This window comes from Papio anubis, chromosome 1 (genome assembly GCF_008728515.1).
Source record: "Papio anubis isolate 15944 chromosome 1, Panubis1.0, whole genome shotgun sequence".
In the NCBI taxonomy this organism is placed as follows: domain Eukaryota; kingdom Metazoa; phylum Chordata; class Mammalia; order Primates; family Cercopithecidae; genus Papio; species Papio anubis.
In genome coordinates, this window is record NC_044976.1 from 145,980,561 (window position 1) to 145,994,619 (window position 14,059).

The 14,059-nt window shown below is 35.4% G+C and overlaps 1 protein-coding gene across 1 annotated transcript in view; it reads left to right on the top strand.

The window, feature by feature from the left end:
• Positions 1 to 14,059, top strand: part of USH2A (usherin) — a 790,277-nt gene that overhangs the window by 564,669 nt on the left and 211,549 nt on the right. Inside the window, exons 44-46 of the mRNA XM_021927201.2 lie at positions 3,040 to 3,249; positions 4,577 to 4,779; positions 10,668 to 10,780. Of these exons, the coding sequence (XP_021782893.2) occupies positions 3,040 to 3,249; positions 4,577 to 4,779; positions 10,668 to 10,780 (526 nt within the window). The remainder of the gene's footprint in view (positions 1 to 3,039; positions 3,250 to 4,576; positions 4,780 to 10,667; positions 10,781 to 14,059) is intronic.

A 14,059-nucleotide genomic window follows, 5' to 3' on the forward strand; every position in this document is an offset into this window, starting at 1 on the left:
TCTCAATAGATAGGGAGGGTGAAATTTACTTGCCTCTTCATTCCAGCTGTTTCCATATTAATAGCCTTCCTCTCTCAGAGGTAAAGTCAAGGTCATCAGCCTTTAATTTTGTGCTGGTCTATTGAACTGAGGATGTATCTTATTTTTCTTAGGTGGTTCACTGACTTAGGAAGAGTGCATCGAAGTTTAAAGACCTTATTTGAGCAATGAAAAAGATGCTCTTATGCATGTACTGCTCCCAGAACTTCTCATGTAATATCCAGGAATATGTATAAAATTATATGTGTTTCTACATTTTTCTATGTTTTGGATTCCCAAGTGTAACATCCATATGAGTGGAGAAACAAGTGTTGAAGCAAATGGTGGAAAGAGGAAGAATAGGCCAGAAATCTGGTACTTGTTTTCCAGAAATGCTGCCTGTTTCTGATCTCAACAGCCTCCATAGCATGCAGTAAGACATAAACAATGGAATGGAATCACCGTCTTTTCCTGTTGTTCTAGGTTCTGTTCTGTTTTAGAGGGGTTAACATATGGTGCATGGCTAAGAAGGGACATTTAATGGGGTCTCATCCAGACATTGACATATGATCTTTGCTTGTCTTGAACTTGTGCTAATGGAAATGTATTTAATGTATCTACAAAGGTATATTAATTGGAACTGGATAGTGCAGATAACAGACAAATTTAATAACTCAAGTGAAATTAATTTATATATGTAAGTAAAGTTTGAAAGCATTTCATTAATATTGTATCTTTAGGGCTTGACTTTATAATCAGCCTGCTCACTTAACAAACTAAAATTCAACATAAACTACAAATCTAGTACACTTTGCATTACACCATAGCAGCCACAAATTAATGAGTAATAAATAATGCTGTGAGCCAGTAGAAAATGATGATAGTAACAGAAGAAACATTTGCACTCACTATACCCATGGCTTTGCTGTACTTGGTGAATATTATCATTCAGGAAAATTTTAAGGGATTTTAATAGTCAGTTCCTGCCAGTGATCAATAATGACCTCATTATTGCATGTGCTTACATTTTTGTGACATCAGAGGAAAGAAACATTGCAAAACCCAGAATTTCCCAAATTAATTGCTAAAGGTCTTCCAGTACAAACTCTTCCAACTACACTGGCACATCAAACCCTTTTAACTAGTTCTAGAGCTAAAGTGAAAGCAGTAGTGTATTTAGGAAAAACAAAAAGAAAAACCCAGTATTCAGTTTTTAAGCAAAATCACCAAGACTTTAATGTAAACAGGTCCTGTAAAGAAATATACTATTCTCAAAGCTGTATCACTTTATATGGCCATATACTGGGATCTCACATATAAATGAATATATATAAGGAGAAATGCCACTTTTTCCTCCCCATTCTTGGACTAATGCTGTTTAACTTTTTTTTTTTTTTTCCCTGAGACATGGTCTCATTATGTTGTCCAGCCTGGAGTACAGTGGCACAATCTCAGCTCACCACAACCTCTGCCTCCTGAGCTCAAACCATCCTACTGCCTCAGCTTCCTGAGTAGCTGGGACTACAGGTGTGTGCCATCACGCCTGGTTAGTTTTTGTATTTCACGGAGAGATGGGGTATTCCCATGTTTCCCAGGCTGGTCTCAAACTCCTGAGCTCAAGTGATCTGCCTGTCTCAGCCTCGTAAAGTGCTAGGATTACAAGTGTGAGCCACTGTGCCCGGCCTGAGTAATTTTTGATGCATAATTTGACATGAAATTTCAGAAGGCCGGTAAGCTAACACTCCACCCCCATCCTAACAAACGAAGGTAATCATTTCTGTTTAAAAGCCTCTGAAAATAATATTGATGTAAGTAGAGCAACATATAACTTCCTACCTAAGAAAATATAGCTGTTTTCATGTTCTCTCGTTAAAGAATCATTGTGGGCAGATAATGAGAAGCAGAGCCTAAGGAAAAGAATGGATAAATTGGGAGAAAGAGGAGATAAAATAATAGACTGGTCTTTGAAAGGATAAGCGTTGAAGAATTGATGAGTTATATTTGCAAGACAGTTAGTGATTGATTTTGGTATCTTTTAAAGGCTTGTCTACATTACAGAAACACATTGGACTAGAAGAGAAGGATGAGAGCCCTGATAAAAATTTAAGTATTATCCTGAGCCAGTCCTTAAGGGGAGCATGCTATGTAGCCCTGTTACATTGACAGTGTACATAAAGGATATCTATCTAAGCATCCTTCTAGGTATCATTTAGCAAATGTTGTTAGCAAGTTAAAAAATTGTGTCTAGGATCTGTGTCAGGAAATGCCTTTATTTGTATTAGCCTAGTCTTCTCTCTAGGATTATGTTACTTATGAGCATAAGTTGTTCCACGTATTGTATACTTTTGTTTTCGTCTTAGTTCCCTTTCATAAGTGTTATATCAAAGTTCTGATGATTCATTGAATAATTATAAGTTGCAAAATTAAAATATTTAAAGGAAATTAAAAAGTTAATGCGATTTTTTATAAGACTCATATTCCTATATAAGACTGCAATTAATTATGGGATTGGGCAAAAATGCAAATTATTAAAAAACAAAAATTGTCCAGGTGCGGTTGTTCATACCTGTAATCCCAACACTTTGGGAGGCTGAAGTGGGAGAATCACTTGAAGCCAGAAGTTTGAGACCAGTCTGGGAAACATAGCAAGACCCTGTGTCTACAAAAAAACTGATAAAAATTAACTAGTGTGATGGCCTGAGCCTGTAATCCCAGCTACTTGGAAGGCTGAAGCAGGGGGATCATTTGAGCCCAAGACGTCAAGGCTGCCATGAGCCAAGATTGCACCACTGCACTCCAACCTGGGTGACAGAGCGAGACTGTCTCAAAACTAAATAAATAAAGTAAAAACTCTCACCACTAGCACCACCAAAAAGGAGATCCCATAAGCCTTTTTAACATTTCCAAAACAAGGCTCTCTAAGCTTCTTTTTTTCTCATTCTAGAAAGCTAATGATAGAATTTTTTTTTCCCCCTGAAACCCTCAGCTACATTCACTGTGTCCTGCATTTATTGTTGACAGCTATTCAAGACCTACAAGGTGAAGTTGAATATTATACACTTGTTTGGAGTTCTGCTACCTCAAACGACTCTCTAAAAATCTTGCCAGATGTAAACTCTCATGTCATTGGCCACCTAAAGCCAAACACAGAGTATTGGATCTTTATCTCTGTCTTCAATGGAGTCCACAGCATCAACAGTGCAGGACTTCATGCAACCACTTGCGATGGGGGTGAGTCCAGATTCTAAAGGATATTTGCTTCAGAGATGTGAGTGAAATTGATTGATTCTTGCTGGGGTTGAGATCAGTCATCCCTCCATTATAAAATTTCCGGTGTAGGAGGGAGGCGGGTGGGGGCTGAAATGCTTAAGTGTTCACTGTCGTCAGTAGCAGATCAATAAGCAGTCCCATTGAGACAGAAGCACAAGCTCTAATAATGAGATATCAGCCCAGTTTGTTCCTGTTCTTTTCAGTGTATACTTATTTTAGAGCTGAGTTCACATCAATAAATGGTGACATTTAGAAACATTTTTTTTTAAGATTTGCCCTCAGAAGCAGTATGTTTTTCAAAACGACAGCCAAACACAGTGAGAGCCCTCCCTGAGTCACCAGAAATGGTAGGTGGAAGTTCAGCCCCTGAGAAAAATTGCCTATGACTCATTTCTAAGCCAGTTAGCAAGGGGGAGGAAGCAAGGGAAGCAACTTGTGAATCTGAAATGTGTTTGGAATGGTCTTTCTAATCTTTTTGGCTTTATAAAGTCTCATTATAAACATTATAATATCATTACCTCCCAAGCAAGTGTTCCAGGTCATTAGCAGAGCTCTTTAAGTGTGGAACCCATTTCCCTTTGTGGTGCCAAAGGTCGGCACCTTTTGTTTATAAAATAGGGTAGATCACAAGGACAATTCTTCAACTAGTTAAGATGGGTTCTTATGATAAAAATAGGTCTTTGCATAGTTATTTCTGACATGCTTGAATAATTATGTAATTTAACGCTAAGCAAGATTTTTTTCTTATGTTAGATTTCATCATTATCTATGATAATCAACATTCAAAATCATTTACATAATGACAATATTGCATTATTGCTTCATATTGCTTGAGTTACAAGCTAGTAACATCAAATTATTTTTCACGTTCCACCAGCCTCATTGTATTTGAGTTTTATTTTTTGCTTAAGGAGCAAATTTTATTTCCTTCTCTCCCTCCCCTGCACCTCGAAGGTATAGAGTGAAGGCACGGAAAAAAGACAAAAAATAGATATGTGTTAGTGGTGCAGATGAGTGAATAATTTATCATCATATCCCACTGGTCACATAGTATTGAAGATTAGCACTATGCTGGTGGTATAAAGCATTTTACCACCAATTCTTATGGTTTCTAACTGAGAGTATAATAAGCCAATTTACAGAGGACTACAAACTGTGATAACTTCATCAGCGAAAAGCAGATAAGCAACGAACCCTTTGCTAAACCTAAATACTAATCTGCATTTAGCTTAACATGTGCTTTTTCAGAGACAGCTGGAGTTTATTCAGTTTCTTCCTTTAATTCTAGAGCCTCAGGGCATGCTTCCTCCAGAGGTTGTCATCATCAACAGTACAGCTGTACGTGTCATCTGGACATCTCCTTCAAACCCAAATGGTGTTGTCACTGAGTATTCTATCTATGTAAATAATAAGCTCTACAAGACTGGAATGAATATGCCTGGGTCGTTTATTCTGAGAGACCTGTCTCCCTTCACTGTCTATGACATTCAGGTTAGAATATTGCTTTTTGATGGTTAGGCTTATGGATATGTTAAATAAAACGTGCCAGGCTATGTCTTCAAGTGGATATCTTCTGTCTTGGTTACAGATTATTTCTTTGGTGGGGAAGGGAAAAGAGAGAAGGGAAATTGATCAGAATTAAATCTGTGTGCTGTAGACAAACATGTGAGTCTCTGGAGAGAAGATAATGATAATACAGAAAACGATGGTGATGAGGATGGTGATGAAATTCTCACTGGCAAAATGAAGCTAATCATGTATTCTAAATAAATCTTGCTGAGCAGTTTACCTTTTCCCTGGATCTTTTACTGAAATCAAAATCAGAATCAGTTTATAAATGTGGAGATTTTTTTTCTCTTCCCTTTTCTCCTATTTACTAATTTAATATCTCCAGAGAAGTTATGAAACTTCACTTGGTTTCAAATTCCTCTTTTGTAAGGGCAATGGACTAGATGACTTAAAACATTCTAGCCACCTCTAGCATTCTGTGATTCTGAATGCAACAGGAATACATAAATTAAAAATATAGCAGACAAAAAATATTAAAAGGTTTTATCTGAAGATGAAATAAATATATTTATTCATCACTCAAAAACTGTTCAATGTTCTCCGCATATGTGAGAGTAATTGTGGTCAAAATTTTTGCCGTTGGACTTCTTTAAGAATCTTATGAAGTCAGTGTACTCTGCCTTAGAAAAATATTTATGCACTTGTATGACAAAATTTAACACACAATTTTAGAAAGTGCACTGATCACTTGAAGTCAAATTCATAGGCTTCTTCAGGGGCTACTGGCCTAAAAGGTAGAAAAAATATAGGGAATACTAAGGCATATAAAACAAGGAACTTATCTTCACAGAATTGGAAATCTTGTTGGAGTACCAAGACATAAAAGATAGCAAGGCTAAATGTGCAAATGAGTGATGGAAAAAAAAATCAGAGTATTTCAGAAACCCCACGTTTAGAGAAAGCTTGCAATTTACTAAATTTTTTAATGAACTATGCTACTTCTAAAATTCTTAAGAGCTTCATAAGATAATTTTCAGAAGATACTAAGCACAGAAACTTTTTATTGGTTCTATCTATTTAGTAGTACTACCTCATTCAGGTTTCCATCTCCTTTTCCTGACATCTGAGGTTAAGACATACATAATCATCTGGCTACAACCAACACTTTAGTCTCCCCTACTGTGACTCATAGACCTAGCTTCCTAAGAAAACCAAATAAAAATATCTTTGAATAAAGGAGAAAGGTACATTAATTATTTTTCTTTTTTTTTATTTAAATGTATTTTATTTTAAGTTCCGGGATACACGTTCAGGACTTGTAGATTTGTTACATAGGTAAACATATGCCACGGTGGTGTGCTGCACCTATCAACCCATCTACCAGGTATTAAGTTCCACATGCATTATTAGCTATTTATTGTGATGTTCTCCCTCCCCTGATGCCCCCACAACAGGCCCCAGTGTGTGGTGTTCCCCTCCCTGTGTCCATGTGTTCTCGGTGTACAGCTCCTACTTGTAAGTGAGAACATGTGATGTTTGCTTTTCTGTTCCTGTGTTAGTTTGCTGAGGATAATGGCTTCCAGCTCCATCCATGTCCCGGCAAAGGACATGATCTCATTCCTTTTTATGGCTGCATGGTATTCCATGGTGTACATGTACCACATTTTCTTTATTCAGTCTATAATTGATGGGCATTTGGGTTGATTCCATGTCATTGCTATTGTGCATAGTGCTGCAATGAACATATGCATGCATGTATCTTTATAATAGAATGATTTATATTTCTTTGGGTATATACCCAGTAATGGGATGGCTGGGTCTAATGGTATTTCTGGCCCTAGGTCTTTGAGAACTCACCACACTGTCTTTCACAATAGTTGAACTAATTTACATTCCCACCAACAGTGTAAAAGTCTTTCTATTTCTCCACAGCTTCACCAGCATCTGTTGTTTCTTGAGTTTTTAATAATCACCATTCTGACTGGCATGAAATGGTATCTCATTGTGGTTTTGCTGTGCATTTCTCTAATCATCAGTGATGTTGAGCTCTTTTTCGTATGCTTGTTGGCCACATAAATTCTTCTTTGGAGAAGTGTCTGTTCATGTCCTTTACCTACTTTTTTAAATGGTGTTTTTTTTTCTTGCAAATTTGTTTAAGTTTCTTATAGATTCTAGATATTAAACCTTTGTCAGATGTATAGATTGCAAAAATTTTCTCCCATTCTGTAGGTTGCCTGTTCACTCTCATGATAGTTTCTTTTGCTGTGCAGAAGCTCTCTAGTTTAATTAGTTTCCATTTGTCAATTTTTGCTTTTATCATAATTGTTTTTGACATTTTTGTCATGAAATATTTGCCTGTGTCTATGTCCTGAATGGTATTGCCTAGGTTTTCTTCTAGGATTTTTATAGTTTTGGGCTTTACATTTAAGTCTTTAATCCATATTGAGTTACTTTCTGTATAAGATGTAAGGAAGGTGCCCAGTTTCAATTTTCTGCATATGGCTAGCCAGTTTTTCCAGTACCATTTATTAAATAGGGAATCCTTTCCCCACTGCTTGTTTTTGTCAGTTTTGTTGAAGATCAGATAGTGCTAGATGCACAGTCTTCTTTCTGAGGTCTCTATTCTGTTCCCTTGGTCCATTTGTCTGTTTTTGTATCAGTACCATGCTGTTTTGGTTACTGTGGCCTTGTAGTATAGTCTAAAGTCAGGTAGTGTGATGCCTCCAGACTTGTTCTTTTTACTTATGATTGTTGTGGCTATACAGGCTCTTTTTTGGTTCCATATGAACTTTAAAGTAGTTTTTTCCAATTTTGTGAAGAATGTCAATGGTAGTTTAATGGGAATATCACTGAATCTGTTAATTACTTTGGGCAATATGGCCCTTTTCGTGACACTTTTTCTTCCTATCCATGGGCGTGGAATGTTTTTCCATTTGTTTGTGTCCTCTCTGATTTTCTTAAGCAGTGGTTTGTTTTCATTGCACACCATGATTCCCATAACCTACCTGAGATGTCTTAGCATGGAATATGTGGACTGATGTTTATGTTCATGATTCTTACAGTGAGTCCATGTATGCAGGTAGGCCGTAGGCCAAATTATAAAACAGAAATCAAGCTCCAAATAAATTAGAAATATAGCTATATAAAAAAGGCTAACACAGGAAGGTGATGGAGGATTTGCTGTATTGTCTTCTTTTGACCCCTGTTCGAGAAAGCTCATTTTTCAAAAGACACCTTATTCATTTGCTTTATAAAGACTTGAAATACAACCTAGAAGTGAGAACATTGTGTGCTGTGCATGCATGTGCAGCTCAGCTCTCTAACTCTGGATTAAGAGTTAACGTTTAAAAGTGTTTAAGGCCTATTCTATGGGGAAGGCTTTATTTATACCACTACTGGTTTGAGTCAGGTATAAATAACTCAAACCAATAGGTATAAAGCTTCCTCTTCTGGTAGCCTGAAGAGAGTGGAAACAGATGAAGATGCAAAAGACCAAAGTAGAATCCAATAATAGAATTTTGTTATTAGTGACTAAGATACTGTTATTCCAGATTACTATATTTTTTGTGAAGCTTTTTGCAGTCCAAGAATACTGTACTTGATATAGCTATTGCATTTCTGAAAATTTGAACATCAAATTTCAGTGATTTTCATTATGATGTCAAAGGTGATTTGGTTTCATTTAAAATAAGCATTTAATTGGAATGCCTAATACTTTAGAATTAAGGCTTTCTATGCTAAGCCCATCTGTAAAATAGCTATTGATTTTAAAGCACATAACACACCCAAGTATCTACTTTTGTTTTTTCTGAGACAGTCTCACTCTTGTCACCCAGGTTGAAGTGCATTGGCATGATCTCAGCTCACTGCAACCTCTGCCTCATGGAATCAAGCAATTCTCATGCCTCAGCCTCCCACGTACCTGGGATTCCAGGTGCCCACCACCACACCAGGTTATTTTTTGTGTGTATTTTTAGTAGAGACAGGGTTTCACCATGTTGACCAGGCTGGTCTCAAACTCCTGACCTCAGGTGATCCACCTGCCTCAGCTTTCCAAAGTGCTGGGATTACAGGTGTGAGCCACTTCACCCAGCCAAATATCTACTTTTTGAATAATCCCTTTATATGTCCCCTTTACAAATAAATAATCATTTCATTTTTATTCAGTTTTATCTCTTTTTAATATAAATATAGTAAGCTTTATATTTGTGTTTCATTCACATGTTATACAATATAGTTATAGCACTAGAAATAGGTCCCAAAATGGAGACTTGGAATGTTAACATTAGTAAAAATTTAAAAATATTGGCACATTTCTCTAACATTTGAGGTTAAAACATACATAATCATCTGGCTACTACCAGTAGCCATTGGTCATTTTCCTTTGACCAATGAATCAAACGAAATGTTTTCTGGAGAAATATTTGAATATACCTAAGTAGTTTAGAGCTTAAAGTTATGTTAACATTTAGATGAGAAGCCAATAGGGTACAGTGGAGAGCAACTCAGATATCCTAAATCTTACCAGCTTGACCATATTCCCTTTCTTCTCTGCAAATTTGTTTAAATGGAGTTATGAGGAATCAATACAATTATTTGTGCTTATTTCCATTATAATATTTGGCACATATTAGATACATAATAGATTCAGTTGAATTGATTCTGAGTTACTTCATTATGTATCATAGAATCAATTTTTTCCAATATGTATAAAGTTCATTTTCATTAATTATATTACAGCATTATATTTTAAGTTCATCTGCCTTTATTTCAGATTTAACTGGACATGCTTAGAATGTACACCCTTGATAGTTTTTAAATATCCACTATTAATACCTCAAAAGACAATATGGCATCAACAAGTAACACAACTCATACAGCATTATGAACATATCCCTCAACTAACATTTAGGTACACTAGTAATAAAATAGCATATCTACTAAACACAAGAATCCCATTTGCCTTTCTTCAACCATCAAAGGAACAATCAGATAATTGTTTCACATAGAAGCTCAGAATTAGTGTTTAAGATTCATTAGCACCTAGCTTGCCTTCTCCATTTATGTATTAGATACTCAAAGTAAATTAGCACTGTAAAAAGTACAGTTCCTCTTAGGTTTATCCTTTAATTGAGAGCAAAATAATATTGATTTGTAGACGTTCCCAATCTTTTGTATATTCATTTCTCTCTCTTCCTTCTTGGTTAATGCGTTCCTTTTGTGTTACTAATGCTTGATGAACTCCATTTCTAATCTTCAGTTATTCCACTCTCCTCAGTTTTTATTCAGATTAGGTGGCAGAATTAAAGGGATGAATGATGATTTTCTGCTGTGATTAAGGTAAAAATACAATTGCATCTGGAATAAATGGATATAAAATACCTCAGCCATATTGGAAGGCTTCTCTAGGCCTCATTTTTCTTCCACTAGACATTAGCATTTAGGCTATTTGTTTTACAGTGTCAAGACTTCCAGAAGATATCATCATTACACTACTTAGTTATAGATTTAGAGAACAGTAAGCAGTGATAACCTATTATGTTTGCAAACTGTCACTTGGGCATCTTCCATTCCTTGACTATGCTCTGAGTAGATTAATGTATCTTTCTCTTTCTGAATAGTTGAAACCAGAGAGTAAACATCACCATTCCCATCACTAAATCAATTGTCTTGATCCCAATTCTGTACCCTCCTCTGAGTTCATTCCTTTGGAGTCAGTTAACATCAAAAATGAATATTGATTTAACCTCAAGATGTTATAGAGAACTATAAGAGATTCATGTGAAATGAGGGAAGGTGGGATTCAGACTATTGTTAGTACGTATTTCAAAAATAGTTGCATTTATTTTTTTCTAAACTAATGTTTGCAGGTTGAAGTCTGCACAATATATGCCTGCGTGAAAAGCAATGGAACGCAAATCACCACTGTGGAAGATACTCCAAGTGATATACCAACACCCACAATTCGTGGCATCACTTCAAGGTAAAAAATTTTGTGTCAGTTAATCTAAGGAACTCTGATCAGAAGAAATGAAAATAAAAACCAAAGGTATCCTCTCAGCCATGACAATCTCATTTAATGGGTTCTTACAACTATGTGTGTAAATCAAATTTTTGATATTATTTCACAGATGTTAAGCTTCACTGGACTTCCAATGACATTTAACCTTTAATTTCCCTGATTGCCCAGCCTCAGATTTTTTATTTAGTAACCTGTAAACAAATACTGGAAATACATGTCTCCTTATTTGAATGTGTCCTTTAGTGAATCCTTTTGCAAAGCATAATACACGCTTAATTGTAATGACTACCTTCTAACTTAATCTTTTTGGTTAAAAAAAAAAACTGATTTATATACATCAGAGTGCCCTAAAGATAGAAATCTGTAAAATTAATAGGGCAGATAATGTTTAGATAACCATTATCAATTTTGTCAGCTTCTTTGTAGAATCACTTTATTTTTCTTTATTCTTTTGTTGCTGAGAAATGACCATAGTTTGAAAGCGAGTCTCTTTATAATTCATAATTAGTAACAACAATAATAATAATATTTGGTGTTGTTTCCAAAGCTGAAAATAAGATAGTAAATTGTTCATCTGTTTGTATCAACTTGAGGCTGGGAAAAGAAATCTTAGTGCTTTCACATTATACTTTTTGCTTAAGCCAAATGAATCACCCTCACCTATACATACAAACAACACACACACACACACAAACACACACACACTGAAATAATCAGTCTATTATTAATGTTTCAATTCTGAAGGATTCCTCTATGGCATGTTGAAATTTCCAGATCTTAAATCGGTTAAAAAAAAATTAGCACTGGTTTTGGCAACCGATGGTGAAAATAATTAGAAAAACCCAACTAACAGGACTGTTAGCTGTTCTTGGCAATAATCATATCTTGTCTCCTTGAGTATATCTTCTCTCAAACACGTGATAGATAATGATCTAATTTTTGACATACTAATTAGTTTATAATCCCCCCAGCAGATATCTCTCAACCTATTCACAATATTGTCTACTATGCAGGGAGGAAATAGTCACATAAATGGGCATTAGAGATCTTTATTCTTTTAGCAAACACATCTGTGGCCATAATAATATAGAAGGCAAAAGTAATACAAAAGAGCATAAGACATGATTCTAAATTTGCAAAGTTCCAGTATACTGTGGAAGATACTCCCCTAAATAAATGTTTATAGAACAATGTGAAAAACACTATAATATGAGGTTTATGATGTGCAAGAAGAACATAAACAGAAAAATAGCAAACTTTACCCAGAATTGTCAGTGAAGGCATCATGGAAGATGTGACATTTGAGTTCAGTCTTGAAAAGCTCAAGAAAGAATTATAGTTAGGTGGGTGGATGTTTTCAAATTCTTGTCTACTGGCATCCCCATGACTCAAGCCCATGTGAATGACATAACAGAATATGCCTCATAATACATATTTATTTATAACTAAAAATAATACCTAAGCTTTATAAGAAATGGAACAAATGTGACTGTGTCTCTATGATTTTTTTTCCTGTAAGAAGATTATTACACATAATAACAGGACAAATATTTTTAGTTGCTATTAAAAGCTGCTTGTATCCAAATACATTAAATTGATGGCAAAAACATTAAAGAGAGCATTATACAACAAGAACAAGGAAAGTGAGAGAGGAGACAACAACAGAAAAGAGATTGCAACATGATTTTGTAAGCAATATTTGTCAGAAAGAGGCAAATGATTTAATACAGTGGAGAAATTTACAACCAAAATATTGGTTGACGAAAGAGAATAATGACAGGAAACAAACTGTTTTTTCCACAGAGAACTGGAGAGGCTGGGCACTTAGAAGTTTTAAGGATGTAAAGAGGAGGAGGGAGGGTAAGGTTTAAAGCTGAAATCGTAGAGCAAGACACAACCGTTAACAAAGAAGTGTTTGGAATCCCAGGTCTCTTGCCTCTTTGCTGTGCATCCAGGGGTCTATTTCTCTTCCTCCACATGACAAAGTCCACCGACTAGGAGATTAGACATTTATTCTCTGGAGAAACTGAGGACTACTAGGCACAGGGGAGCTGAGATGAGATGCAGAAGTAAAAACAGTGATAAAGTGAGACCACAACCTGAATAGTGCAATTTTTGGCTAATTTTCCCACTTCTGTCCTCAGGAGCAAGTAGCCAAGTCATAAACACCTCCAGATAGGAAACTGAACATTCTTTTCTAGAAAAAAATGAATAATCCAAATAAAATACCTCCAGACAATAGCATATAGGGATCCCTAACAGTGAAAACAACTTGCTCCTTGGTCACGCGATAGGGAAGTATGCCAATCAACAAGGGTCACCTACCTATAAAGCTTTTAGTCAGCCTTTCTTTCTTTTTTTTTTTTTTTTTTTTTTTTTTTTTTTGGTGCAACGCTCTTAAATATAAAAAGGGGACCAAAATAAACAAAAGACATGATACAATAGATTCAGACACATTGCAGGTGAGGAAAAAAAATTAAAACCTCAGACAGATAAAAGAAGATTCTCTAACCATAAAACGGAAGGAGCATATTAAATTTTAAAAAAGTGGATAAAACCTCATGGAAATTAAAAGAGTGAAAAAATGAATTGAAACTTTCGAAGAAAGTTCAAGGGAATGTCTTTGAAAGTGCAATGAAACACAAAGATTTAAGAGAGAGAGAGAGAGAAAGAAAAAAATAATAGAAAGCATCTAGGAAGTCTAATATTTGAATAATAAGAGCTTCGATAGAGAATCAAAGGAAAAGAGGGAGAAAATTTAAAAAAGACAAGAAAATATCCCAGAACCAATGTACTATTGTGCAGATCAAAAGATTCCCTGAATACAAACAATATGACTAAAATATGATTACATATAAAGGGATATTATCAGGAAATTGCAGAGTACCATGTTTAAAAAGCACATCCAAAGAGCTACCAGGAAGAACACACACTACCACAATCAAGATATAAAACAGCATCATGATGTCGGGCTCCTTTATTGCTAACCCCTCTTCTACCCTTCCTAAAACTAAGCAAACACTACCATGTTTTGGTCTATATAATTCTGCCTTTTCCATGTTGTCATGTAAAAGGGTCATATAATATGTAGCCATTCAAAGGGCTTCTTTTACTTAGCATAATGCATTTAAGATTTGTCCATCTTATTGTATACATACTAGTAGTTGTATACATACTAGTAGTTGTCAGTTTTTGTTGCTAAGTTTACATTATATGAAAGTTCTACAGTTTGTGCACAGT